This window comes from Papaver somniferum, chromosome 3, assembly GCF_003573695.1.
Source record: "Papaver somniferum cultivar HN1 chromosome 3, ASM357369v1, whole genome shotgun sequence".
Taxonomy (NCBI): domain Eukaryota; kingdom Viridiplantae; phylum Streptophyta; class Magnoliopsida; order Ranunculales; family Papaveraceae; genus Papaver; species Papaver somniferum.
The window spans coordinates 202776122-202800622 of record NC_039360.1 but is presented as its reverse complement, the minus strand read 5'-3'; the positions used below and the strand labels follow the sequence as shown (position 1 = coordinate 202800622).

Below are 24501 nucleotides of genomic sequence, written 5' to 3'. Positions count from 1 at the left end.
ATGTTATTTTGTTCCAAAAATTGGATACCTTTATATATGCATTCCCAAATCCAAGAGCTAGTTGTTGGCTTCTTTGCCTTGAAGGGTGAAGTGTTTCTAAAATATCTAGGTTTTAATTGATATACGCATAGTGCTCTTGGTTCTGTTAAGAGTCTCCAATCTAGTTTAGCTATCATAGCTAGGTTAAATTTATGAGCATTCCTTAGACCTAACCCTCCCTTGTGTTTAGGTTTACAAAGACAAGAATAAGATCTAGGATAATATACATTGTAGTCAGTTTCTTTGCCCCACCAAAAATCTCTCTCTAAAGCATCTATTTTATTAGTAATTTTCTTAGGTAATATAAAACAACTAATTTGATAGCTGGCCATACTAGCTAAGGTTGCCTTGTTTAGGACAAGTTTGCTTGTTTGAGCAAGCATTTTACCCATCCAAATTTTTATTTTGTTTTCCATCTTAGAAACTAAATCCTCAAACTGTTTTATTTTTGCATTAGTAATGAAAAGAGGGGTTCCTAAGTAGGAGTCTAGGGGGTTATTTTTTTTTTTTTAAAGTTTACTTATCATTCTTTGATGTTTATGTTGTACTTTTTTACTAAAGAATATCAAAATTAATTAGTTGCCCAAAATTAATTAGTTGCCCAGATGCTTTGTCAAAGGAGTCAATTAGGGCCAGAATGTTATGACATTCCTTTAAGTCTGCTCTAATGAATAACAAGCAATCATCAGCAAAAAATAGATGTGAAATAGGACTATTCTTAGGGGTTATTTTTACACCATTTACTAACTTCTCTTCCTCTCCTGCTAAAAGCATTCTGGAGAAGATCTCCATAGAAATGATGAATAAGCATGGAGATAGAGGATCACCTTGCCTGAGTCCTCTAGAAGGTTTGAAATACTCTTCTGGACTTCCATTGAATAAGACAGCAATACAAGAGGTAGAAATACACTGGTAAATGAGGTTACAAAAGTTATCATCAAAGCCAAATGCTTTCATAGAGGACATCAGGAAATCCCAATCAATTTTGTCAAAAGCCTTAGACATATCAATCTTTATGCCCATTCCAGCATGTTTAGCCTTCTTTTTCTTAAAGGAATGAACTATCTCTTGAGAAATTATGATATTTTCAGAGATTTTCCTTTTAGATAGGAAGGCAGCTTGGAATGGGGAGATTAAATAATTGATAAGAGGTTTCATCCTATTTGATAATATCTTAGCAATGATTTTATAGATAGTGTTGCAAAGACCAATTGGTCTGAAACCACTTGGAACTTTAGGGTGCCTACTTTTAGGTATTAAGAATAAAAATGTTTTACTGAATTCAGGGTGTAATACACCTGTTTCAAAGAAACATTGAATAGAAGAAACTACTTGATCACCCACAGTTTCCCAATTAAGTTTAAAGAAACTGATTGAGAAACCATCAGGGCCAGGGGATTTGTTTGGTTTCAAATTTTTTTATTACTTGCCAGATTTCCTCAGCAGAAGGAATAGAATTGAGGGCTACATTCATATCAGGGGTAATGCATGGAGCTATGTTCTGGAAGATTATAGGGTTAAGAGAAGGAGGAGGAGAAGGGACAGAGAAAAGATTTGAGAAGTATTCCTTCAAAGTTTCTTGAATTTCTTCTCTTTTAAAGGGAACTTTATTATCCTTTCTCTTAAGGCATTTTATATTGTTCCACTTTCTTCTTTTTAGAGTTTTAGTGTGGAAAAATTTAGTATTCTTCTCACCTAGCTGTACAAGGTTATCTCTAGATTGTTGTTTTGCTATGGATTCTTGAGTTGCATAGAGGTTTTCTAACTGAGAAAGATTTTCTTTTAATCTTGACTTCCTTTTGGTAGACAAAATTAGATTTGTTTAAATTGTCTATTTGGACTAGTAATTGTTTTATTTGCTTAGAAGGGAGGCCAAAGATGTGTTTTCTCCAGTAATCTAAGTTAGTTTGAACAGTCTTGAGATTCAAGATCAGAGAGTTTGTAGGGTTCTCATTTATGATATGGTTCCATGATTCTCTGATAGTTTGAACACAAGAGTTATCCTTTTGCCAGGTATCGTAAAATTTAAATGTGTAGGTTGTCTTGGTAAAGGTAGTATCTAGGTTCAAAGCTATAGGGAAATGATCAGAACTTGCAGCCACAAGATGTGACAATTCAGCATTTTGGAATTTATCACTCCATTCTATGTTGGCTACAGCTCTGTCAAGTGTCTCTTGAATGTTAGTTTTCAGCTCTCTATGGTTATTCCAGGTATATTCATAACCATTGAAACCTATGTCAATGAGGCCTGCCTTGTCTAGAATATTTTGATAGTAATCACAATCAGTCTTCTTGAAAGGTAAACCTCCTAATTTATCATCCTGACTAAAGATCATATTAAGGTATCTAAGCAAAATCCATGGCATTGAGGTTCTATTAACTTGGATGGCTATGTATGAGAGGAAGTCCCAAGCAACATTTCTATTAGAGGGGTAATGACTTCCATAAAAGCAAGTCAGAAGCCAAGGAGAATAATCAGAATTAGTTTGAACTAGAATGTTTATCATATTAAGGTTCCATTGTACTATTTCAAAAGAAAATTCATCAACCCATCCTATTGTTAAACCTCCGGCTAACCCAACAGGATCTACTATATGAGTGTTGGGAAATTCATTAAGAATTCTTTTGACTAGGTATCTTTTAGATTTTGTTTCAGACAAGAAGATGATTTCAGGTTTATCATTATTAATCAACTGGTTTAAATGATTTTACGTAAAGGGGTTACCGCACTCTTGAACATTCCATGCAATGATTTTCATATTGCAAAAAAGGAAAGAGAACTAAATTCTAGAATATCAGGAATTTTTCACTAGGTGACTCTATGATTCGTGCACTCTTCCTAATATGCTAAGATTGAAATTAGAGCTAAAATTTTATGCTTATGTCAAAATAAATACAATCGTGTAATATAGTGCAATAGTAATGAGTCAAGAATGCGGAAAATAAATCGAGAGAGCATAAATTAAAAGTAAGCAGCTACAATTCAGAAGTTATTAAGGTTACCTGATTTTCGACCTTAGGCACTGATGGGGAATCTAGAAAGAATAGAATTGGTAAGTAATCTTTCGTTGACTGATTCTGTTCATTGAGATTGGAACCATATTGATTGAATGAATGAAAATTGTCAGCACTAGAAACCAAAATGCAAAGCTATTCAGATGAAGAAGAGGATAAGAAATCAGGGACTGATAAAGAAAATGCTGATTTAGGTTGAGTTAAAGGGGATGCAATATGTGGCTGCAATGAAATCATGCTTGAATCCGGTGATTTAATCTGATATGCAATAGAAGATGATGCAATGGATTCCACACAGAGAGGAGGAGAAAGATGCTCATTTGCATCTACAAAGGGGGGAGATGAGAAAGATAATCTGCGATTAAATTGGATAGGTTCTGGTTCCGGCCTAATGATCTCTGGAATAGCTAATACTTGTTGCAATTCAAAATCTTGTTCCAGGCTACGGTGAATCGGTTCTATAGCATTAATAACTCTACGAGTCTCAGAGTTTCCCGAATTCACCGATTTAGAGCTTGAGCCATGAAGTGAAATGAAATTTTCAGGCAAGTTAAATGGGAAGGTTCTCTTTCCTAAGATTGAATTAGAAGCTAAAGGTATCTCTTCCTCATAATTTACAGGACCTAGAACTTCATACTCACGATTAGGAACAGGCTGATTCAAGAGAGGTTGCTCAGAAGGTGGACGTTCTTCTCTATAAATCTCATATAAAGTCTCTCTAGTTCCAGGAATGGCCAAAAACTTCTCCACTGAACCCATTTTCCCATGAGCATCAGTGTTATCTTGCGGATTCCAAATTTGTATCGGAGTGTTATCTAAGACAAAAATGTCGTCAGCAGGCCCCGGGTACGACATGGAGATATCATAAATATCTTATAAAAGTCTGTGTTAGAGAATAGCACACTGATTAATCTTGTGACCAAAACAGTTGCAGTGAGAGCAAAACTTGAATGGTAAGTTGAGATAAGAGAAGTATATTTCTCTGACAGGGTAATTTGCAACTCTAACTAGGAGGTTCCTAACTAATGGCTTTTCTATGTTAACCCAGACTAAAGATCTTGGTTCGCAGTCGAAGCTGCCTTTTTCAACTCTGCTGACTATTTCAATCATGTTTGCTATCAAGCCAATGCGCTCACCAACTCTGTGTTCGTGCTTAGCGTTTGAAATACACGCCCATAGTGGGATTTCTTTTACCACTTCAGTCGATATTTGCATACCTGGGAAGGACAAACGATCTGACATGACATTACCATAAGGGTAGCAAGGACCATTCACAGCTATCCATTTAAGGTCATCGGCAGTATGAAACGTGATAATGAACAAATTTGGATCCACCTCTCTAATTTGAAATCCTATGTTGAGACCCCAAAAGTGACGAAGAACGCTTCTAATCTCCTCAGTTTTGTAGGTTTCAGTTGAAAAAAGTCTAGCTAAGATATTGTTCTCTTTAATACCAAAGTCTCTCATTAACGTAGGCGGAGTAGGTAGAATACCAACATTTGTGTAATTGGCATATATTTGAGCTACGGATATCCCGCTGAGATGTTTGTATAAATTGTAATCACTCATAATGAATAAGAAAGATGAAATCTAAAACAGAATGGAAGAGAAGAAATAAATACGCAAGAGAAGAGAGATAGAAGAAAAGAATACAGAGTAAGAGCAAAGCAAGAATGGCTTAAGTAAATGAACATTGTCCGAAAAACACCCACATATTTGAATTCTTGAAAAACGCAATAACGTATAAAGAAATGAGAAGTTTAAGGATTAAATCTCGACCAATCAAAAATCGACAGCAAAAGTCTAAAGGATGCTAGCTTTCTGGGAGCATTTAATTCAAATATGTGAGGATCAAAACGTAGCACAAATCGGAGACAAGAATTACACAACAGTAATCGATAACCGCATAAAAAAGATCATCTAAGTCAGAATGACTAAACCACACGTTAAACCAATGACAGGTTAAAACAAAATTATATGCTTTCCATCAGATTTTTAAAGCCTAAGGAGGAGTAGGGATTCTATGAAAAGAAATGTCAAACACAAAGACATGACAAGGGATGAGAAAAGATAATAGCTAGGCAAACGACTTAAGAAAAGTCTAGGATAGTCTGAATCCCATCAATGCACCGTTCCATTAACCAACGATACATAGAATATGAAGAACACAAGAAGATAAGGGAGTTGAATGAGAATTAATTTAAACGTAAGAAATTGGAAACAAAGTTAATGCAGAGGAAAGTCCAAGAGATCGCTGGACTTATAAATTTGTTCACTGCTACCGGAAATCAACCCACAACTAAGAAAATTTAGAGAAGAAAAACCAAAGATAGAAATGGCATGCAATCATTTTAGGATTCCTTTAGGATCTCCAATATCATCAACTAAGTCCATACGATGTCAAGAGGGCCAGTTACATCGGATACAATATTATAGATGCACAGTTTGTCAACGGGAAGCATTTTTATATCCCGCACAGGCACAGAGGATGGATTTATGCAATTTAAGCCCAAGAGAGTAAGAAAGGTTGGGAAAACAGGCTATCAAAGACTTGCATACTCGATTGGATACCGGCGTACCAGTAACCTCAACTTACTTCTTAACAGAGTATCCACCAGGCATGGAATATGGATATGCACATGAAAAATCCGCAATATATCAACAAGAACGAGATGGGGGGGTTAATTGAGGTAGACGATTCAGAAGAAGAGAACTAAGGATCTTGATATCAAGGAATTAAAACGTCATAAATCATGATGATGAAGAAGAAATTTAACGTTTTATGTGTTCGGTTATCTAGTAACTTAAGAAATTGTCTTTAAATTTCTAGTTTTCTGATTGTTTTATCTTTGTAGTGTTTTAAATGTTTCAGTCAGTTTCTGTGTTAATCCTAAAATTAAAGTTTCTTAAAGCCTCGACTCACTAAGCTAACGGTTGTACTAATCAAAATACTAACATAACCCATAAAGAAATTGAAAATGAAAAGGGAGACTAGCAAAAAGAGATCCTAGACATTCATAAAGACAAAGCCGTAACCAGGAAAGTAGCAATGATGAAAGAAAGGAGCACAAGAATACGAAATTAGATGTATGGATGCATTTAACTTAATAGCAGATGCAAATGATGAATGATTGTAAGCATAAAGCAATAAGAAATAGTTTGGATGTATGAATGCAAGTAACACGATGCCGAATGCAAATGATGGATGATTTGTATGTAAATTATCCAATCTCAAAAGACCAGTAAGAAAAATGAACAGAATCAGAGCAAAAATGGAAGACTAACTCCCCTTTATTAGATCCCCATATGGCTTTGGGTCGAAAACCAGATGGCAAAATTACTCAGTAAGCATTAGAGAAGAAGGAGTTACAACGAAAAATGGAAAAGAAGGAGTTCACAAGCAGAGACAAGACTCAAGTATGTCGTTGTTTCCAGCACCGTCGACCAAGTCTGCAGACCAGTTGCAGTCGACCTAGCCATGTTTACGATGGTGTTCACCAAGGGTAAAGGTCCTTATTTCACACGGAGAACGAGTTGTTGCGACGTGGTTGATGATGTGGGTGAAGTTCTGTGTAAAAAATCAGCCAAGAAGAGGAGATCTGAGGCTGCTGAAACAATGTTTTCTGGTGGTATTCTTGAAAAATCAGGAGTTCGAGATGAAGAAGGAATTTGGGTTGTATTCGAATTCAAGATAGCTGAGAAAGAAATCTTTGTTTGTTCTTCTTTTTTTCTACCCATACAGCTAAGTGGTAATGATGTCGTGGTTTTATGTGATTGACAATGGTGTGTGATAAATGTTTAAGGTCTTGTTTAGTTTGGGAACACTGGGTTTGTCTCATTAACAGGGAGGAGGAAGAGGAACAATGGTTGATGCTGTTTAATTGATGTAGTTTTTTAAGTGGTAAATAAAGTTCGTACAACTCGGACTTGTGTAGACTCAATATCAGACTTAATAATAGAAAACAATAAAAATAAAGAAAATATATACACAAGGTTTGTCACAATGTCGAGAGACTACTGAGACTCAGGATTCCACCAAACCTCGTACCATGTGGTTCAAAAATCAATTCTTAGACAATTATAGATCTTGTTTATTTACTCTAATTCTTTGCCAGGGTAGATTTTAAAAAGATTAACTGTAAATCACTAGCATGATGCATCAAAAGCACTTGGACCAAGCATAAATCATCATACGACTTCACAACTAATTAAGAAAAATCATAAAACGATTAAATTAATGCAAAAAGTCATAAAAAGAATTAAATATAATTACCACAGGTATGAAATATGGCTTCCTCCGTCATCCCAGTGTTGGGGTTTAGCTCCTCATATTAATCATGATCTCAAAATATGTGTTTGTTGCTCAAAAGATGATTAAAAGAGTGAAAAGTAATAACACAGACTGTTTACAACAGTGTATTGGTGTTGCAAAACAGCTGTTACAATGGAACTGTTACAGAAAAATTGTTGCTTTGTCGCTGATTTTAAGACCCTAGAATAAGACTTCCCTGAACAGCTTAATGTTCTTCAGCTGTTAAACAACGACACTTTTCTGCGACTGTCTACCGAGGGTCAATTTTCTTCAGCTGTTCTTCTTCTTCAACAGCAGCAGAAACAGAGTTTGGTAAAGCTCTGATTTCTTCTTCTCTGGCTCTCCTTAGGTTCCCAAACTCTCGACACCTATTCTATATGATCCAAGACATCTATTTATATCAAAAATACCGATTAAATCTCTCCCAAATCTTCCAAAATCTCTAACCTTCTCTTCACGGCCAAGTTGCGACAGTTTCTTGTTTTAGGATTTCTACGTGTTTCTGAGCTTTCCTTTTTATTCTAAACTCTTCCTTAGATAGAAAAAAATCTTTGGGAAGGTTTACAGCGTTTTAATCACTCTAAAATTCCCTAAAACAGGTCACACACGTGACTTTCCATATTTTCTTGTTGTGAGAAAAATACGTCGTTTGAGCCCAATCTAAACGATGTAAACACCCATATCAGATTTCTAGACCCATAAGGAGTCTATTCTATGAAAATCAGAGGTTTAATCGACCTCAAACTCCTCCAAATCACGATTGCAAAAACTGCTCTTTAACTACACTTTTTTCCCGCAGAAACCTGATTTTTGAATGTTGAAGATGGTTGCCCCTTATCCAGAGTAGGGGTGTGATTAGCAGATGCCTGGAAATGGGATGCCCCTTAGTAATTAGGTTACCCCTTATCCAAAGTGAGGGTCTGAATAGCAAATGTCCTCCCACGAACGCAAAAAACACTTTTCGAGCCAATTTCGCCGCAAAATCTTATTTTTCTAAAAACACCTACAAAGACATAAAAAGCCAAAATAAATACAAAATCGAGCACTAACAATATATACAATTGAGATTATATCAGAAACAAAAATGTGTCTATCAAATACCCCCAAACCTATTATTTTCTAGTCCTCGAGCAAAAATAAAATAGAAATAAAATCCTAACTCACTGTCGCAGGCATCGTCGATTGCATTTAGCGTATGCAATAAGCCTTTAAACCCCTAGTTGTCCCTAGTGGCGGAGTGTTGTCTCCGGAGGGCTTACCAGAGGTATACCCACAAAACCTTTTTACTCCAGACCCTAGCTATCTACACAAAACCTTAGAAGGCACTAAAGAATCTCCTTGGTTGGCATACTTATTGACTACAGGAGGAAGTACCCTGATGCGAAATTCCAATTGTTGTACACGAGTTTGCACTCAAGCATACTAAAATTCATATGAAGTGACAGAGCTCTACTCAGATAGTCGCACTATGGACATCAATATATGGAGTCAAAACTAATCACATGGATAGATCAAGAAGATGGATATAGAAAAACATATATGGTTTTGATGTTTACTAGGTGAACGGTGTTTCTCATGTCTGTCTGAAGGCCTCCGCCAAAATGAACCTATCCTAATGGACTGAGATACTAGTCTGACAAATATCAGCACACTGGCATATACAAGGGAACCATTTATTGATAATCCTAACTCTAGGTCAACACAACTGGCATATACAAGGTTCCAGTGGTCGACTTTATTGAATTTATTCTAGTTGGTCTGATGGTCTGGTCTCTTTTTTTTTTGTATCTCAATCACTCTAATTCACCCTAGCATTGGTAACAACTTGTATCGTGAGCCCCACCTAATCACTTAGAGAAACATAGTTTAAAAAAAACAAAATAAAAACAGAACTGAAAAGGACTCAACGAGATATGGTGAAACTATCATGTTATTTCTAACACTTGAGCTCTGTGCTTTTATGAATAGACTCTTTAGATGTTGCCATCTAGTCAGATTGGTTCCTCAACTCCTACAACCAAAATGCTTCCATCCACTTAGATTGGTTAGTGCCATCCTTAATAAGCATAAATTTCTAGGCTCTGGAGTTTAATTGTGCAAATAAGAAGTTTCTCCTATACCCCCAAACTTAAATCTAACATTGTCCTCAATGTTCTAAAGATCAAATTAAAAGCATGAACAAGGAGAAACTGTTACCATTTGAAGCAAAAGAGATAAGGAAAGATATTACCGTGTTGCATGAGAATGGGTTACCTCCCAAGAAGTGTTAAGTTTAATGTCTTCAACCAGACTAAGAAAGGATTAGTCACCTTATAAAATCATAAAGTAATAGCCGAAATATCTGTGGGTCATCAAAACCAAATAAAGCTATCACAAGTAAAAGGAATCTGCAACATGCCAAGAAAATGAACAAATAAAGCACACCCTTGTCTAGTTTCCTGTTTATGACAACTACATCTAGTTGTGGTTCAGGTTCAGGATCTATAACTGGGTCCAAATAAAATATTTTCACGGGTTGCATTTTCTCATAGGTTAGATCCAAATGTTCAGGTTCTAGAGTCTAGAAAAACTCAAATAAAAACTTAGAAGCACATAATAATAACCTGAATAATTGAGGATCCTCTAAGTCAGTCAGATTTGACTTACACAGCTGACCACAATGAGAGTGGTGATCTTCCTTAAACAAGTATGTCGACTCTAATCTCCTAAAGTAATTAGGTTTAGTCTCAAAACTTAATATTCGACAAATTTGAAAATCAAACATTCCCACATTTGGAAGAAAAATATTTGGTGGGAAAACAAAGTCAATCTAGGTATCATAACCTGGGTAAACCACATCAATCATAGGATGGGTTTCTAATAACTACAATTTCTTGTGGACATCACTAGGTTCAGGAAAACACGTATGAAGATAATCTTGTAAAATGGTTGAGGCACATATGTCAAGTCCCAAGTGAGGGATCTCTGTAAGAGCTAAAGGTAAGGCACAAGGAGAATGATAATCACCCCCAAACTTAGAGTTTTCAGTGTCTCTAGAAAGACTAGTCACAACTTCCCTAATTTCAAGGTCATCTAATTCATGAAAATGGCCAATTGATTCTTCTAAGTCGGGTACATCCTCACTCATCTCGACGAGTTCATTTTCTTTTTCTAAGTCTATTGTTTCTAAATCGCTAGACTCAAAATATACTCGTTCCTCTAAACCATTATTAGCTTCGTAATCAAAAGGAAATACTACATCGTCTAAAACGGGGGTATCTCTAGTCAAATCCTCGTCCTTTTGAATAGGTGAATAATTATTAAAATTATTTGGATTTGAACTAGAAATAATATTATTATTAAGCTCAGTTGGAGTAGCAAATTCCTGATGCCTATTTATTTCAAATTCTTCATCAACACTATCCTCATCATAATCATTATAATAACATGAAAATGGTTGAACCTCATTTAAACAACAAGTAGTGTAACCAATTTTATCCTCGTCATCCTGTTTATGCAAATAACTATCCTCATTTTCAAGGGTATTATTGGAGACACGATATTGAAAATTAAGATTATTTCGAGCAATTCTTTCATTCGTCTCAGCTATCATCTTGAGGGATTCCTCTATAGAAAGTTTTCTTTCGTCATAAACTAAGTTATTCATCTCAGCTATCCTACGTGTCGAATCTTCTAACTTCCTGAGAGACTCTTCTAAAGGAGAAATATAAGAATTTTTCTCATATGATCGGTGCATATGTGGATAGTAATTGGGCTCACCATGGTATGGACCATAATCTTCAAAAGGCTGATGTTCCCAACCACTATTCACACTATGGTCAAAGTAGTAACGTCCATTTTGAAACTCAGTCGGATATTCGTTGTATTGGCTATTGTAATACCAGTTCGACATTCTACTGCAGGGGTGTGAGTTGTCACAAAATAAAACCCACTGACAGGGGATTCGTCGGTGGATAGAGTCTTACCTCCCGTACCAGACGGGCGATGAACCGTTGAAGTCGACTCAGGCCACCGACTCCAATGTCAGTGTACGAACCCGAGGGGCCGAGACAGTATCGTAACTGTCGTCCTTCCCTGCAAACAGTTTATATTTAATTTTTAACCCTTCCTTAGGGTTTCAAAAAAATATTAATGTCCAGTCCAAAAATAAAGTCAAAAATAAAAATGTCCAAAAAGGAAAAGAAAAATTACAAAAATAAAATCCTATTTACAGTTTCTAAAAATAAACAAAATAACTATATACAAAATCTTCTTCTTCACTCCTTTCAGATTCCTCTTTTCTTTCCTTCTTTGGCGATGCTTTCCTTTTATAGTACTTTTCTTTCCTTGTAGCTTAGCTCCAAATCTGAAAAGAATCGAAAATACCAAAACGCGTAAAAAAGAACAAAAAAAATAATAATAATAAAAATAAAAATAAACCTAAAACAAATCTAAATACAAATCCCCGGCAGCGGCGCCAATAATTGATGTAGTTTTTTAAGTGGTAAATAAAGTTCGTTCAACTCGGACTTGTGTAGACTCAATTTCAGACTTAATAATAATAAAAAATAAAAATAAAGAAAATATATACACAAGGTTTGTCACAATGTAGAGAGATTACTGAGACTCAGGATTCCACCAAACCTCATACCATGTGGTTCAAAAATCAATTCTTAGACAATTATAGCTCTTGTTTATTTACTCTAATTCTTTGCCAGGGTAGATTTTAAAAAGATTAACTGTAAATCACTAGCATGATGCATCAAAAGCACTTAGACCAAGCATACATCATCATACGACTTCACAACTAATTAAGAAAAATCATAAAACGATTAAATTAATGCAAAAAGTCATAAAAAGAATTAAATATAATTACCACACGTATGAAATATGGCTTCCTCCATCATCCCAGTGTTGGGGTTTATCTCCTCATATTAATCATGATCTCAAAATATGTGTTTGTTGCTCAAAAGATGATTAAAAGAGTGAAAAGTAATCACACAGACTGTTTGCAACAGTGTATTGGTGTTGCAAAACAGCTGTTACAATGGAACTGTTACAGAAAAACTGTTGCTTTGTCGCTGATTTTAAGACCCTAGAATAAGACTGCCCTGAACAGCTTAATGTTCTTCAGCTGTTAAACAGTGACACTTTTCTGCGACTGTCTACCGAGGGTCAATGTTCTTCAGTTGTTCTTCTTTTTCAACAGCAGCAGCAGCAGCAGAAACTGAGTTTGGTAAAGCTCTGATTTCTTCTTCTCTGGCTCTCCTTAGGTTCCCAAACTCTCGACACCTCTTTTATATGACCCAAGACATCTATTTATATCAAAAATACCAATTAAATCTCTCCCAGATCTTCCAAAATCTCTAACCTTCTCTTCACGGCCAAGTTGCGACAATTTCTTGTTTTAGGATTTCTACGTGTTTCTGAGCTTTCCTTTTTATTCTAAACTCTTCCTTAGATAGATACAAATCTTTGGGAAGGTTTATAGCGTTTTAATCACTCTAAAATTCCCTAAAACAGGTCACGCACGTGACTTTCCATATTTTATTGTTATGAGAAAAATCCGTCGTTTGAGCCCAATCTAATCGATTTAAACACCCATATCAGATTCCTAGACCCATAAGGAGTCTATCCTATGAAAATCAGAGGTTTAATCGACCTCAAACTCCTCCAAATGCCAAAACTGCTCTTTAACAACACTTTTTTCCCGCCAAAACCTGATTTTTGAATGTTGAAGATGGTTGCCCCTTATCCAGAGTAGGGGTGTGATTAGAAGATGCCTGGAAATGGGATGTCCATTATTAATTAGGTTACCCCTTATCCAAAGTGAGGGTCCTAATAGCAAATGTCCTCCCATGAACGGAAAAAACACTTTTCGAGCCAATTTCGCCGCAAAATCTTATTTTCCCAAAAACACCTACAAAGACATAAAAAGCCAAAATAAATACAAAATCGAGCACTAACAATATATACAATTGAGATTATATCAGACACAAAAATGTGTCTATCACTGTTATAGATGTTTGAAGAATCGCCTGAACCAACAACAAGAAATGGGGAAGATGATGATGATGATACCATTGAGGTTTGTAGACGATTTTGCTTCGTTCTGGAGGAGATATGGATGTAAAACTCAGTAGGGGAACTGACTTTCTAGCCATAATTATTGGTTGTAAGAAGATAATAAGCAAGTGTTGTTGCTTCCACGAGGATTGTGGCTGTGTACAAAGGTTAAGAGTTTTATCTGGATCGAGAAGAAGAAGAAAGAATGAAGGGAGTTGCTGATGTTCTGGATCACCTTTTGGGCTGTTAGATGGTTGTGTGAAACATAGAATGGACTGAAATTGAGTTACTGGTATTGGTGGTATGTGATGCGAGTTGGAGAAGAGGCCAGGATGGATAAAAAGATACAAGAGCTGTATAGATGTGGAACTGTGAGTAATTGGTGCAATTCTGGCAAGCAATACCGTAACCAGTAGAGAGGTTATTCGACTGCACCAAGTCTGTGTTGGTAGATATGGGACAATGCTGAGAAGAACAAGGCCACATTTAACAGCAGGTGCTGACAATGGTTTAGTGAGAAGAATTAGTACAAGAAGGAAGAAGGAACGGAAGAAAGTAGCTTTAACTAGTGATAGTTTAGGTCGAGTTACAGTGGAAATATGGACCAAGTTCTGAGCTGGTTAGCCATGGTTCCAGGCCTGAGTACGAAGGTTGGTTGGCAGCATCTAGGACTCAATTTAGCCGCCAACAGGATATGGAGACTTGGGCACAAATTTATCTCAGTTTTGGAAGGAGCTTCTTGCCGAGAAAACAAGCCACAAGTACTATTTGTGGGGATGATTATTGAGATGAATGGCTGTGATTGTTGGTTGTTTGAGAGTTTATATTAAATAAGGAAAGTGGATATGCGTCTAGGTCACGACTTTGCAGGGAAAGAAATCTATAAAAAGAGGAGGCGCAGAAACAGAGAAGAACCGACCTTTTATCACCAGTTTGTGCTGGCAGATTGTTCGCAGAAGTTCCAGAGAAGAGAAGTTACATAGAAGCACAACACCTGAACCTGAGTTTGCTTTCGCACTGAACCTTATTTACTTTGAATATACCTTTGTGCTTAAACCAAAACTATGAGCAGCTAATTTTAATATTGATTGGGGAGGATTTCAAAACTCCGGACATGTTTCATTAATCAATTCACGCAATTTTTTCTTTCGATAATTATTCTTTTGTTGATTGTCTTTTACCGTTTATATGACCATGAGAAGTATTCTTGGTATATAAGTGTGCAATTAGGTAACTCATATTCAACTATAATGCTAGTACACAGAACTTTAATCCATAATTGTTAGAGTAATCTTTACAAAAGTAGCGGTGCACTATTTTTCGCAAAGGGATTTTGTATGCAATAGTGTGTAAAAGATAACCCTAGGTTAACGTGTCGAAATTACGAGAATATGGCTAGGAGAAACTTGATTCACAAATATTAATGCAATTGATTGAATTAAACTTAGATATCATATTTTAGGTGGTTCACTTGATTAGAATCCGCTAGAGAACTTATTCTATGCGGTGATTTAAGGATTATAAAGATTAGTTGAACTTATAACTTGTCTAAAGTTGTTAACAATCTAAATTTATTGAAAGTAGAACTTGTATAATTAGTAATATCTTGTTCGGTAGTGGCGAATGAAAAATCTCTAGTCAATTCTCATAATTTGAAGTACAATCCTTGCAATTTTCATAATTTGTGTGTTTCAACAACATCAACTTGTAACATATAATAACTTAAAACTCACACCTCCCTGTGGATTTGAACTCGACTTGCCTCACCACTTATTTATAGAATTGTGTAGCATAAGAGAAGTATTGATAGGTTGACAACCTCATCAAAATTAGCGCCGCTGCCGCGGAGACAGTGGTAGTATTAAGTTGTTATTTTTTTATTTATAGTTATTCTTTTTGGTTTTAGTTTCACTTTTAGATTACTAATACAATTTTTGAGAATCTTATTTTCAGGTACTATTCCTTTTGAGTATGCTTAAAGACGGCAGACCAAGTCCCATTGGTATACGTCTTCGATCCGGCACTCATTCAACTAAAGGACTTCATTCGAGCGGTTAACACTCCGCTTCCTCCTTGTTCATCAAGCGAGTTTGCAGATTCGGAAGAAAAGGAAGAACAAGTAGTTATGGCAATACTCAAGGATCTCGCCTCACCAAAATTGAACACTCAACCCTTATGTATTCAATTGGACGAAAAAATTGAGTTGAAACCAAATTTGCTCAACTCATTGCCCAAGTTCCATGGTTTAGCAGGGGAAGATCTAAACCGTCATCTCCAAGAATTTCACATGGTGCTTGTAAGTGTGAAACCAAAGGGAGTTGAAACTGATGATGCTATGATTAGAGCATTCCCATTTTCTCTTATGGATATGGCCAAGGAGTGGTTTTACCATTTCCCAACAGGTAGTATTACTACATGGACCGGTATGAAGAAACTCTTTCTTGAGAAGTACTTTACCGCATCCAAGGTAGCACAAATAAGGAAAGAGATATGTGGCATTGTTCAAAAGGCAGGTGAGACTTCGTATGAGTATTGGGAGCGTTACAAGAGATTGTGTCAAAGTTGTCCACATCACCAAATAACGGAGCAGCTTAACATCCAATATTTCTATGAAGGTCTCTTGATAAATGATAGGACAATGATAGATGTTGCAAGTGGTGGAGCTTTAGTTGATAAGACACCCGCACAAGAAAGACCTTTGATTGAGAATATGGCATCTAATTCGCAACAATTTTCCTCCCGAGAAGAAACACTTGTCAAGAAGGTTAATGAGGTTGGTGAAGCTTCTCATATGGAACAAAGGATGGTTAATATGGAGAGGATGATGCAACAAATTTCTGCAGTGATTATTCCATCGTACGAAGGCAATATGGAGCACGCAAATGCTATGTACCACAATCAGCAAAAGCCGAGATATGATCCGTACTCCAGCACATACAATCCGGGTTGACGAGATCATCCAAATTTCAGTTACGCCAACAAGCAAGCTGCATAAAATCCTGCTTTCAATCAACAAGGTGGTTACCAACTCATGCAAAGACCACAACAAGAAACTCAAGGCACAAGTGTGGATGACAAGTTTTCTCTTACGATGCAAAGTATGCAAGATATTTCAAAGCAATTCAAGGCTTCAACCAATTCCAGCAGAAATCCGAGATGGCTATGAGAGATGTGCAAAACCAAGTTAGTCAATTGGCTAATGATATAAATCTACTCAAGGAACAAGGATCTGGAAAACTTCCTTCTCAACCGTTGAACCATAGAGAGAACATCAATGTTATTGAGTTAAGAAGTGGGAAGCAAGTTAAGCAACCGACAACATCACCGGGAACTCATGAATCTGTTTTGGAGCAAGAATAGAACGAAACAACCCCTAACAAGGCTGATTTGGTAACAATTCTCACTCTAAACCTCTTGTTTCTACTAATGTCACTCCACCTTTTCCTAGTAGGTTTGCAAAGTCAAAGAAGGAAACGCAATACAAAGATATTTATGAGATATTCAAGAAAATCCAAGTGAACATACCACTCCTTGAAGCGACAAGGAAAGTTCCTTGCTATGAAAATTTCTTGAAGGAATTGTGCACTAACAAGCACAAATTGAATGGTAATGAAGTAATGAGTATTGGGGAAAACGCTACGGCATATCTTCTAATGAAACTCTCACCTAAATTAACATTCGTAAACTTTCTAGTCAAACCTAAACAAAGTTGACTCTAATATTTAATCAAGCAACTCTAGGTGAGTTTTGATACTAAAATATGACAACCAAACTTGACATACCAACACTTGGTGGGTTCAACCGAGCTATGCTCTAATACTGTTCATCAAGAACAAACGTTACTTTATGACACCTCGAAAAATGATAAATGAGTCCAAAAGCAAGAATTACTGCTTGTACCATGAAGCTCACGGTCACCACATCAATGATCGCAAGAATTTGATTAGGTTCATTAATGACCTGGTCAAAGAAGGTAATTTAAAAGAGTTCATATCCAAGGGTCGAAATCCAATATCAACCAAGGAAGTTAAAGGGTGTGTCAAGATGATAAACTTTGTAGATCGAATTAGGAATGACTCACATCCCGACCTCATTAAAAGGAAGAGAAATCTCTACAAGATCAATGTCACATGTATCCATCCAAGCTTCAAAGGTTTCTTGTTACCTCAAGATGAAATCAGATTCACTTCCAGGGACTTAGCAAGAGTGAGATTTTCACATTCCGATGCTCTGGTAGTAGGGATGATATTTTATGGATGGGATTGCAGGAAGATATTGATCGACCAAGGATCTACATGTAACATAATCTACATGCAACCTGCCGAGAAGATGAAGCTCACAGAAGGAGATCTAAGAGCGAACAACGCTATAATAGTTGGATTTGATGGATCCAGAACACGTGGATTTTCTAGTTCTCAACACCCGTTCACCTTGCAATGTGATCCTAGGAAGGAACTGGTCACATGCAATGCATCCAGTTCCTTCGACCTATCACCAGAATCTGAAATTCATGACGAGCTATGGAGAAAACGTGATCCGGGAAAATCAAGCAGTTTCAAAAGAATTAGCAGTATTATCTCTGGCTCAGTAGGAAGATCTACATGGTGGACAAAGGAGATGGAAATCCTAAAAGGAAATTATCAGAGCTAAGCTACTTGTCGGTCAACCAAATCGAGCTCCACCTGAGAATCCAGATATCAGAAGAAAAATATCAGGAGTTCCTGATTGTGAATTCAAAGTTGAGGTCGTAAAGCTTCTGGAATAAATAAATCTCAGCACGACTGAGGAATAAAAAATAACTTTCATAAGAAAAGACTTGCCACATGTTAAAAAGCAACGTATGATCGAGCTGCTGAAAGAGAATATTGACATCTTTGCCTGGAAAATTTCAGACATGCCAGGTATAGATCCCAACATCACATGTCATTCTCTGAACATCGATCCAAACTTTAAGCCAGTTAAGCAGAAAAAGAGAAAAATAGCGGATAAGCTATGCAGTAAATGCATACATTTAAAGAATCCTAGAGGCAGACATAATAAGGGAGTGAAAATACCTTATCTGAATCTCTAACATTGTAGCAGTCATGAACAAATGCGAAAATTTGGTTTGCATCGATTTCACCAACTTGAATAAGGCTTTCCCAAAGGATGACTTCCCGCTTTCTGACATGGATCGACTGGTGGAGTCAATCCAAGGATATGGTCGATTATCTTTTATGGATTGATACTCTGGACACAACCAGATACCACTGAATCTAGCCGACGAAGATTACACATCTTTCATCACTGACCAAGGCTTGTACTGCTTTAAGGTTATGTCATTCAGCCTAAAAGATGCAGGTTCGACCTATCAGAGGTTTCTCAACAAAATGTTCAAAGAACTGATTGGGAAGAAGATGGAATGTTACGTAGATAACATGGTCTTCAAAAGCCTAAAATAATATGACCATCACATCGACCTGCTGAAGACCTTTGATGTCTTAAGAAACAACATGAAAGTTAATCTATCCAAATGTGCTTTTGGGGTACAAAGCGGAAAGTTTCTCGGATTCATGGTGACTAAGAATAGGATTGGAGTCGATCCAATCTTATTCAATAAGGTCTTAGGAATTTTAAAAGGAGACATAACATCGTAAGAAAATGATCGATACACGCAGTCAACAACGTATTCCTACCTGCCAAATTCATATTTTTATATTTCCAGCCCTGCATTCTATCACTCGTTTTTTCAGCAATGTCGACAAAAGCTTTTCCACTAATTCTACCCCCGTTGAAGAGGCATACCATGGTACTTACCAGGACTAGAAGCAACTTTAACCTTGAGAACACTGGCCATACCTCTAGAGAAATTCAACCAAGGTTAGTCGAGGTAAGCAACATATATTTACCATCATTTATCCTCTACCCAATCCAAGAGAAAAACTTATCCAGCAAAACTCTGAGATTAATTTCATTCTTATAATTAGCCTTCAAAAAAACAACAATCGCCAGGAAACAAAGAATGAGTAATCAAGGGAGCACCCTTAGTAACCTTGAAACCAGATAAATATTTATTCTCAATATCGATATCAATAAGCCTAGTCAAAGTTTCAAGGCACAGAAAGAATGAGTAATCAAGGGAGCACCCATAACCTTGAAACCAGATAAATATTTATTCTCAATATCGGCATCAATAAGCCTAGTCAAAGTTTCAAGGCACAGAGTGAATAAAAAAGGGCACAAAAGGTTCCCTTGTCGAAGTCCATTAGCAAGGATGAAGCTAGAATTAGGAGAGTCGTTAATAAGAACTTGAAAGGACACTGAAGAAAAATATTTCATGACCAAACCTACAAACTTTTGATCAAACACATTACAAAGCAGAAGTTTTCAATAAATTCTATCATAAGCCTTGTTGAAATCTGATTTCAAAGCCATCCGTCATCTTTTGCTTTCTTGGCTTTAAAGGAATGGATAATCTCATTACAAATGACGGTGGAGTCAAACAAATATCTACCAGGAATAAAAGCTTGTTGATTATGGAAAATAATTTTACCAAGTATGGGTCTAATTCTAATTGTGATGATTTTGGCGATAATTTTCATGCTAAATTGCACAAACTAATTGGCCTATACTCCTTAATGCCAATTGGATTATCACTTTGGGGATCAGAGCAATAAAGATCTTGTTAAGCCTAGAGAGTCAACTTGACCAGTAGCAAAGAAATTCCTAACAAGACCAACAACACTAGGACCGACATACTTCCAGACTTCCAGTTCCAGTACTTGGAGTAGAAAATACCTTGGAGACCATCAGGTCATGGGGATTCTAGGAAAACCATCTGATGGATGGCCTGCTTAATCTTGGCACTACTTACCTCTTTCGACAAATTACTATTACCAACATCATTAATAACAGCATTAAATAGAGAGCTAAAATCATTATCAATCACCTCACTACTACTAGAGTTAAAAAGATTTTTGAAACGACTCGCAATATGATTTTCAGTATCCTTGCGGGAATGAATCCAATCACCTTTCTCACTTTTTAACATGACAGTTCTTTCCCTCCTAACTAAACTTTGTGGTGGTTTCTATATAGAGATAGAGGTAAACCTCTACTTATATAGAGGAAACAACAAACTACAAAAAGAAACTTTACAAATTACAAAAGACTAAGAACCTTTTAACCAACAAGATTCAAAGCGACCATCAGGACAAATTGAATACTAAATGTTGTTTCCCAGAGAAAGATGTAATTCACTCCTAAAAGAAACAGAATATCTTACACAAGAAACAGAATATCTTACACACGTGAACAGATCAAACATATTTACATGTCAAGATCAGGATTCAGCATCATTTAATTAGTATGTTAAATGTAAAACCTTTCTTTCTTCAACACGAGGCTAAGTATAAAATAAATTAATTAATTAAATGACCCATATACGTAAGATCCTGAGCTTCTATTTATAACTTTTAAACACTCAGATTTCAGAAGAATAAACATTGAAAGAAAGTGCCGAGGTTCAAGTTCCATCAGATGAAGGAAAGTCCGAGGTTCAAGTTCCATCAGATGAAGGAAAACGCCCACAAATTATAAATGACTTGATATTTACGATAAAATGTGCATATTACATATGTGTACACATATGTACCTGAAGTATGCCTCCATTGATTTCTTACCGAGTAAGCTCGTTGAGGCAGTGGTCCATAACTTCAGAGACTGTTTCAAGGAATGTTGTTTCACTACTGCCTGGGAGGACTGAGTCCTTCGCTTCACGGACAATCTCTTCAATAATGGACTCTCTGTTTATGGTTTCTCTGCACATCATGCTTCCAATAGTAAACGGGGTAAACCCTCTTTCCGCACCCTTCTTCAAAAACATGGTGGAGATACGGAGAGTGCGGGCAGCCTCGAGTGGTAAGTCCCACCCGTGATACTTCAGAATTGAGATATCTTCTTCTGCGTCTAGAGAATTTATGTAGTTCATTGTTTCAGAAGAAAAAGCCTGGCGAGCTTGTGGCCAGTAAAGCCAGTCCAATGTGCAGTCTTCAAACTGGATGAAAGCAAAAATAGAAGAAATAAGACCTCAAAAAAAGATAATTATGATATAATCGTTGACAGGACACAGAACCAAACACCAACAAAATCAAGTTGAAATAAGTGGAAACTAAAAGCCTAAGATGCTTTAAATTGTAACCATGCAGTACTATTTTGAAATGGTTTAGTGAAGATCAACTATGCTGTATAAAAGTAAAACATTCCATCTACTTCTCATAAGAATACAAATCCTCACACAATTCCCAGAAAGAACTAGAACAGATATTTGATTGCATGCCCATCCACATACATCATATGGTAACATAACCAGTAACCACAAGTTAAAGATTCAGGTGAAATCTCCATGTACTAGGGTCATCTGGAAAGAGGGATAAGCTGATGGTCGTAGGATGTTTGAAACAAAAAAAGGATATATCATATAAAAGCTTAAATCAGTAGAGTAACTAACACTCATATGGCAACAAGATCATTATGGAAAGTACGAATTCATACATAATCATATGAGGGAAACATCTCAACTGAATAGCATAGTTAAGAACAAGTAGAGGGGTGAAACTTACATGCTCAGGCAAGCAGTATCCATGATCAATCGGAATCAAGACAGTTTTCCCTGATTCTCCATCTTTGCTTATCAAAATGTTCCCAGCATGCCTATCTGCATTAGCCAACCTCATGTCCAAAACAGCTATCTTGTGCACCTCCTCCACGGGGAAAGACTGAGTACCCATGTCCTCACAACTTCCATAATTCTTCATGAACATTTGTAGCGATCCAATCTTAGCATTCGCTGCTGATTTTTCAAATCCCTCCGGATGATAAAAACTCTCATGTAAACATTTGGCAAGTATTGTTGGTGGCACTCCAGAAAATCCAATTTTATCAGTACAAAATGGTTGAGGTCCACTTATTGGATGATCCAAAACATATGCTGCAACTTCTCTAAATGCCCCTTCTCCCACTCGAGTTCCCCTCTTCAATCCTTCTCCATCTGATGATACAGGTAGCCCCCGAGGATTGTTTACAGCCATTGGTTCCTCATCAATTGGCTTAAAAACTGATACATACCCATCTCCCAGTACATCGGGCATTAAATAAGCTCCACCAGAACCCTCGGAAGATCTGATAGGTTTGTTTCCTCCCTCTAACCCATCAAGTGTAGAATCAATCATAGCTCTAACCACAGAAGGCAATTTAATCTTCAGATTAACCACAACTGGTTCCAATAAAATATCACTATCTGGTAGCTTCCTACCTACACCCTGAACCTCCTCAGGTTGCGCTTCACCTACTACTACTTCTTCTTCTTCTTCGCCATTTCTCCTCTCATTTAGATTCAATGCAAGAATAGAAATTTCGAAATTCTTCTCAACAGGTCTTGCTCTAACTTTCGCAGATTTTCGAACCAACAGATGAATAACAGCATCATTCTTTTTACAAATATCATCAATGAGCCACTGATCATTAAGTTTCTGACCATCACATATCAATTCTTGTTCCTTAACATCATCAAAAACCTCACCTTTCTTGGCAATTTGTTGCTTCACGTATCCTACATTTTTCTTCTTCTCAACCTGGAATTCATACTCTTTCCCACAAGTAGTCCTAACAGAAATAGCTTGAACATCAGAAGTTCTAAGGACCAGATGAAGAACATTACCATCACTAACACCATAATCCCTAATGAGGGAATCGTTTCGTGCTAATTCCCTGCCACTGAAAACCAGTTTTGGCTTCTTTACCACAAAACCTTTACATGATTGAATCCTTAGTTTCACAGAAGAAATCGATTCTGATTCAAATACACGCATTGGAATCAAGGAATCCCCAACAGTAAGGTAAACAAGGATGGATTCATTCGAAGAAGGATCAGGGTGGGTATTGAAATTTCCAAGGGAATGGACGGAATCAATGGATTCATCGCGGATAGGACTAAGAACAAGTCCAGATACAGACATCTTGTCCTAAACAACAACAGTTTTTTGTGCCCTAAATCAATGTACCGAAGCCTAAGAACAAAGAACCCAACAACAAGAAACAGTTTCACAAATTCATCTCCTTTTAGAACAAACCCTAATTTTTAAATGGAAGAATCAACCTAATACAGAAACACAGAATTCTAAACAAGAAAATCTGTACAGAAAAACCACAAAGAAAAAATAATTCTAAAATCCTTAAAATTATTCCAAATTCATGACTCCAAGAACAAACCCTAATCCAACAGATTGAGGGTAGGTCCTCAAAATCATAAAATATATCAGTACCACCTCGAACCTCAATATATCAGAACCTTCTGGAAAAAATTAGAACATAGATTCCGATCCCACCCTGAAATCCGTAACACGGTATAACTCGAAGATTTAGGTGGACTCTAATCAGGAATTTCAGAATACAAATCAATCAAATTGTGTGTGGTTTATGAGAAAATAAAAATGGCGATGGATTCTTACCACAGGGAAAGAATCAAAGGATTCAGTAACGAAGAAACAAAGCTTAAATCCAAACAAGTGATTAAGATAGAAAACGATTAGTTAGCGAGGAATTGGATAACTTGCTTCTTTTTTTAGAACAAAAATCGATTGATTTCAGAAGTGTCTTAATATTGTTTCTGATTTCCCAAAGTTTTTCCGTTTATTTCTCTAACGAAGAAATTATTTATTTATTATAGGAAGAGAGAAAACACGTAATCGCTGGTATCGGCTTTATATACGCTTGGAACGATTATTACCTTTGACGAAAAAGTAAACGGTCGTTTAATTGAGTTTTAGTAGTCGTAGGAAAGAGAAAAAGGAGCCTTCGTGGAAGGATATGGAAATACAACATGCCTTATTCGATTTGTTCCTATGGTACCGTTCAAGTCTACTCAAGTGCCTCGGCCGTGTTATACTTTATTCTTTCTTTCTTTTTTTTTTCTTTTTTTTTTTTTGAAGATAAAGTAGATTGATAGCGACACAAAAAAAAACTAATCATTTGATTCAGTAGTGTGAAAGGCCAATACTCTCACATCGCTATAATGCGCTTAATTAACTTGAATATAATATGGAAGGGCGGCT

General features: G+C 36.5%; 2 protein-coding genes and 1 non-coding gene across 3 annotated transcripts; 1 reads left to right on the top strand and 2 right to left on the bottom strand.

Moving 5' to 3' along the window:
- Positions 1 to 15885: 15885 nt before the first annotated feature.
- On the bottom strand, positions 15886 to 15991 carry LOC113362436. The gene has a single exon (XR_003365714.1). It is a non-coding gene; the product is annotated as a small nucleolar RNA R71 (small nucleolar RNA).
- Positions 15992 to 17272: 1281 nt separating this feature from the next.
- LOC113360544 lies at positions 17273 to 18061 on the top strand. The gene has a single exon (XM_026604047.1). The coding sequence runs from the start codon at positions 17273 to 17275 to the stop codon at positions 18059 to 18061; it is 789 nt and encodes a 262-aa protein (XP_026459832.1).
- Positions 18062 to 20622: 2561 nt separating this feature from the next.
- LOC113358445 (phosphatidylinositol 4-kinase gamma 4-like) lies at positions 20623 to 24097 on the bottom strand. Its single transcript, XM_026602018.1, has 2 exons — positions 22012 to 24097; positions 20623 to 21446 (listed from the first exon to the last, which is right to left on the bottom strand). Exons 1-2 carry the CDS (start codon positions 23404 to 23406, stop codon positions 21069 to 21071), a joined length of 1773 nt encoding a protein of 590 aa, XP_026457803.1. The 5' UTR covers positions 23407 to 24097; the 3' UTR covers positions 20623 to 21068.
- Between the last annotated feature and the right edge of the window lie 404 nt (positions 24098 to 24501).